The sequence below is a fragment of the Humulus lupulus genome, chromosome X (genome assembly GCF_963169125.1).
Source record: "Humulus lupulus chromosome X, drHumLupu1.1, whole genome shotgun sequence".
Classification (NCBI taxonomy): Eukaryota; Viridiplantae; Streptophyta; class Magnoliopsida; order Rosales; family Cannabaceae; genus Humulus; species Humulus lupulus.
In genome coordinates, this window is record NC_084802.1 from 40542334 (window position 1) to 40548333 (window position 6000).

Consider the following 6000-nt stretch of genomic DNA (forward strand, 5'->3'; position numbering starts at 1 on the left):
TGACTAATATGCCCTCCCAACTTCCTAGGAATAACACCATCAGATTACTGACGAATCAGATCCATACACGTGTACGGTCGGATTCTTTCCTTGACTGTTGTGTGTATTGGATGATGATTGATGGATGGAGGGCCCAATGTTGGTCAATGGTCAAATGATGTGTTTTTTGCTTTTTCGCCTGGTGGGCATTTCTTTCATCTCAATGTTCTTTTATAATATATTATATAATAACAAATATTTTCCTGTTAAAGCGTTAAAGGACATATTGTTTAAGAGTTTTTCTTTTGTTTTTTGTTTTTTGTTTTTTTTGGAAGAAAAATTGCAAATTCATAATCAAATTTAATCATAATTAATAGAGAAGACAGTGAAAAGTCAGTAAACAAAGTGGGCAAAAATAAGAATTGGCAGTGCATCTTTTTCTCTTTGCTTTCTCTACTTTTCATGTCTCTCTATTAACTACTCAATGTCCAATGCCTCTCTTTCACTGCAAAAGTAAGGGCTATTACCCCATTTCTATATCACACTGTTCTGCTCATTTTCATACAACACAAGATAAAAAGCGATATAGAGAGGGAGATTCCATGGCCTTTTGTTCTTGGACAATGTGATTCAAACACAGTTTCAAAATTATATATATAGAAACCCAAAAAAAAAAAGAAAAAAAAATAAATTCATAAAAATTTGATAAACTATCCAACATTTTTCTATAAGGCTGTACACTTATTCCACAGTCACCCATCCCCCCCCCCTCTTTGAATCTTCTCTCGGTGGAAACATCATTTCTCTATGTTTCCCTGTACCTCTATTTTTTTCCTTTTTCTTTTTCTTTTTTCAAATCTTCACATATTCCTTGGATACCACAAAAATTTCACCAAAAAAAAAGGAAAAAAAATTCCAGAATCCAACTTTGCATCCCCACCACCTTGAATGTACAAATCCCTGCCGCTTTCCACACCGCAATAACAATAACAATAACACAATGGCTGTAATCACCAAAATTCAGCCATAAGCATACTCCCCAAAATAGACCAATTCCAATCTTTTTCCCAAATGGTCATCATGTAAGTCGTATTTCCATTGGCTTGGTTTCCGACTGACCGACGTAGGTCTTTTGTTATATTATTATTATTATTATTCCATATGCCAGCCAGAGCTAGTGCTAGGGCTGCCGCCGGCTGCCACTTATCTTTAGGAGCCACTTCCTTTAGGGGGTGGAAAAATGCATGCTGCTAGATTTTGATCAAAATCCAACATAGAAGATTTTTTAATGTTGGTTGAACCTTCCTTTCCTTTCCTACCTGTCCTCAACAAAAATTCTCCCTATGAAATCCCGAAACCTTCTCGAGTAAAGCTTGGGATCAACAGCTGAGATTGATGAGGGGTCAGCTTGTAATGATTTATAAGCATGTTCTAACTTCTTGCTGATGTCGTAGTCTTGTAAGATGTCAATGATCCCAAAATAAAGGACCACCTCATAGATTTCACCACTGCGTGATGGAGTCAAATGGCTAATTCCACCAGATGTGTATTGGTCGAAGTCACTCTTCCTGGATGTTCGCTCTGCTCTAGCAGGCATATTGGCTCCCAACCGGATCAATGGCTTCCTGGTAAGAGAAAATACTTCAACGTCAATAGAGAACAGGGATACATCACCAGCAATAAACTATGAAATCACAAGTGCCCATATTGCTTATACAAATAATTAATGATTTAACTTTATTATGGATATGCATGTGGCTCTTTGTTTTCTCTTTAGGCAAAAGTACTTGAGATAACAGTCGAAATACTATCCTCAATTACCATGCAACAAATGGTGGTTTTTATAAATGCCAGATAAGCAAAAGTGATGGCATAACTCCATAGTAATTGACAGATCGTGAATGGTTTTAAAATACAATTATTATTGGGCCACAAGCAATAGATGTAAAAGATGATAAGAGACATTATGTATGTGCCCCCACAATCAACTGCTATCAATGCTCATAAATTGCTAAGCAACCCCCATTACATTCAATTATTTGGTTTAACGAAATCAAATAAGGCAGAAATAGTTGGTCAACTAATAGCCTTAAATCAAAAATGTTGGCACGGTCCTCGTCAAAGTTTCTAGAACTATTTTAAAATTTCTTTGCAAGACTTGCAGCCAGCAACACTGGATGACTCCTTGAACAAAAAAAACAACTATCGAGTCAGGAATACATACTGGCCAGATAACACTCGGTCCATATCTTGCAGTTCTGCTTGAAGAAAGCGACAGCCACGCATGAACTTCTCATTTTGATACGAGTCCTTTTGGCCTGCAAGGGGTCACAATTGATTCAACATTCTAATCATCCAAATTTCAAATTAATTACTTCCACATAACCTGAGGGCAACAAGTTAATTACCCGTTCGCAATACAAAAGGTGACAGGCCTATTTTGTCATATCTATTATCATCACGAAAGTGAAGACCGACCAATAGACTGTAATCCATGATCCTCTCTGCTTCCAAGAACTCGCAATCACGATCTATTTGCCTGAAAAATTTCAGAAGAACATCAATACACAAACTGAGAAGTAACAAGGACAATCAATGTGACAAAATTCATTTGGACATACTTCATAAGGTCTTGGTACCAATTTTGTTGCAGACGAAACACAAAATTCAGGTCCAGATCCTTGAGTGTCGTTGTTTCATCAATCTCTCCCTCAGATTTGTCAGTAGTGCGGCCATGGGAGGAACCTTTTAAGTCAAACCGCCTATGAATCCGATACTCCGAACAGAACAAATTCCCCATCACAATGAACCTTGTCTGGAAATTAGTTCACATGTCAATAGAGAAAGGACTGTAAAGTTCCAGCAGTGAGTAAATGGTGGAATTACAAACGCAATTTGACCTCTTGAATACCATACCTTCTGACCACCAACAGGCTTGACACAATGCACACCAAAGAATTTTGTCACAAGGGAATTTTCATATCGACAGACATGTTGATGATAACTTTGTAGCATCCGTAATAGCACCTGAAAGAATATTACATAAAATTATTTCAACTGACCGCAAATTATGCTACTCAAATGCTTTTGAGAGCATAAGTTTCTAACACAAAAGTCAAAGAAGTAGGCAACAAACCTTGACTTCTGATTTCTTCACCGTCTTTATCATAAATCTATCATCCTGTGTCAAGTAAAAGCAACTTCCACTCTTACCCGGAGAGGAGAGCTCTCGAAGTGCATCATTTCCACAAATGGCCAGCATGTAATCAGCAGGATCTACTCGGAATCGATCCCTCAAATGTCTGCAATACACAGAAAAAGACTAGTTCAGCAAAATCATAACCATTAGAAAAAGCAAACTGTAATAGAACATTTTAATTTCACCTACTTATCTAAAAAGGCCTAATATCATTGGAACAAAGCTGAAACATCAAGGTATGAAAAGAAAATACCTAAACACCATTGGACAGTAATCTTTCCATCGGAAGTCAATGGATTGATGGGGTGGAGTTTTATTCGATCCTTCGGGGGGAAACCTTGTCCAAAATTTCTCTTTCGGATCAAAGTCACTCGGCTTAATATTCCGCACTATGGATGCATGCTTTCCAACAGTATACCTAAAAAAATGAATACTCACGTTAAAAAAGGGGGAAAAAAATCCAGATGGCCAAACCAACGCCTAGCAAGTCGACTAATCCGAAATCGAAAATCAAAACCCATTGGCAAAATTACCTAATACCCAGTTGGAGATTAAGCATCAAATCATAATTCTTATGCCCTTTGGATATGGTCTGCCCAGGCTTCTTGGCCTCGCCACTGAAACAACATGGGTTTCGCCGAAACTGCCTCAAATCATGATCTAGTCCAGAACCGCTCCTGTAAAACATCGAAGCCTCCACATTATCAATTATGTCGCAAGTAATGTCTCCAGCTTCACCGTCCGATTCCCATATACAAATTCTCGGGAAATTTCTCTCGGTCACGCTCCCTCTGGCTCCATCCACCGAAGACCTTTTCCTCATTGTAATGGTCAGATTATCACCCATACTAGGCCCATTGCTCTTCAGACTAGGGTCTTTCCCGGCCCCGGGATAGAAAGTCCCATTCAGTTGATGAATCTTCATGTCCTTATTCCAACTCCCCACATAGCAACTCCCATCAGGCCAAGTGAACACCCCATTCTCTTTAGGAACCCCGTTTTCCCACTGGCCTTCGTATCGATTCCCGTTGGCCCAAATCAGAACCCCACGGCCGGAAATGACTCCATTCTTCCACTCCCCAACATACTCATTTCCATTCTTCCACACATAACGCCCTTGACCATCCTGGAGATTTCTCTTCCACGACCCTTCATAGAAATCGCCATTCGCGTACCTCTTCTGTCCATACCCATGCTTCCGATCCGAGCTCCATGAACCCCGATACGTGTCCCCATCGGATCCAATAAAGGTACCGAACCCTTCCATACGACCCGATTTGAATTCGCCCTCGTAGGTAGCCCCCGACGGCCACGAGAATTTCCCTTTGCCCGAAGCCTTTCCTCTCCGCCAATCGCCCTCGTACATGCACCCGTCCGTCCACAAGTACTTGCCAGATCCGTGAGGCACCGTGCCAGAGAAACTCCCGATGTAAAGATCGCCGTTCGGCAAGACTCTCTCGACCGTTGTAGTACAACCCCCGGAAGCTAGGGCAATAGTGGTGTCTCCGACGACTGCTGAGATAGCGGTCGTGGTCGGCGTCACTCTCCGTGTTCCCCCTTGGGAACGACTGCGTGCGACAACCAACACCGGCGGAGTTACCAAAACCGGCTTAGTCGTCGGTGTAGTAGTAGCAGTAATAGTAACCTCGTTCTCTAGCTTCTCCTCCTCAGACCTCTTCTTCTTGGTGCTGCAAACAACGTCACTTGGGTCATCACAGAGTAGTGCTTCACGCATTTTCGATACATAAACACTCGATCCCCCCAACCCCTCACTCACTCACTCACTCTCTAAATATATCTCTATATTCTTCCTCTTCTTCACTGCTGCATTTTTAAAAAACAACAATCAGTCAGCCTCCGCCGTAGTAAACCCCCGTGCCGGAAAGCAAACTCGCCGGACGACCCAGGCTCGCGAGCATTACCGGCTCTTTTCTTTCTCTCTCTCCCTCTCAGAGCTTCTCTCTCTAGATTTCTCTCTCTTTAGTCTTTAGTGCTTTGGGTTTGGAAAAATAAGATTGGAATCCTACAAACAAATCACAAGGCATACAGAGAGAGACAGTAAAGAAGATAGAGAAAGAGAAAAAGCTCCCAACCCAAATACCAAAAAAGTCCCAAATTATTATTATTATGTTTTTAAAAAAGAAATTCAAAAATGAGTGATTAATGAGCCGGCATTTTTTTTTTTTGGGGGGTCCTTGGGAACATCGCTAACAATATCCCCCACAGCTCACCGAGGAGTTTTTAGTTTTTGCTACCTCTTCAGTTTAATTTTATTTTTTAATGGACGAAAATACCCTCGTTATTTTTCATAAAATTTAATTTAGGTATTTACTTTTACGTTGGTCCCAATAGTAGCAGTATCTCCTTCTGGCTTCGTTCTGACGTGACGGAATCGACTAAGACTATTTTTTATTTTATTTTTAAGTGCGCCTTTGTACATTTTTTTTTATTGATTTCTCTGTTTTACCCTCGTTATAAATTTTAATTACGAATTTACCATTTTCTTTTTCTTCTTTTAAAAAATAAAATAAATAATATTCGGACTTCCACTCGTGGGTCCCCAATCCTAAGTACTAGGACTCTCTGTTGTTGTTGTTGCGATGACCTGTCACTACTGTTTTTGTTACACTTTTAATTTGGGTGGATTTTGTGTTATGGTTTGAAACGTTTCTTCTTTTAGCTAATTGAAATTTCAGTCCAAATCCAAAATGCTATTTTTGTTTATTATTAGGAAGAATTAGATGTTGTGTTTGGTTGCAACCTCACGAGAATCTTTAAATTTGTACTGTGATTAGAAATTAGAATAGTTTTTTTGGTTGGTA

The 6000-nt window shown here is 39.9% G+C and overlaps 1 protein-coding gene across 1 annotated transcript; it reads right to left on the reverse strand.

Moving 5' to 3' along the window:
* Nucleotides 1-479: 479 nt before the first annotated feature.
* On the reverse strand, nucleotides 480-5276 carry LOC133805203 (phosphatidylinositol 4-phosphate 5-kinase 1-like). The gene is made up of 8 exons (XM_062243327.1): nucleotides 3712-5276; nucleotides 3432-3596; nucleotides 3116-3281; nucleotides 2896-3006; nucleotides 2601-2794; nucleotides 2388-2518; nucleotides 2204-2297; nucleotides 480-1604 (listed from the first exon to the last, which is right to left on the reverse strand). Exons 1-8 carry the CDS (start codon nucleotides 4911-4913, stop codon nucleotides 1295-1297), a joined length of 2373 nt encoding a protein of 790 aa, XP_062099311.1. The 5' UTR covers nucleotides 4914-5276; the 3' UTR covers nucleotides 480-1294.
* Between the last annotated feature and the right edge of the window lie 724 nt (nucleotides 5277-6000).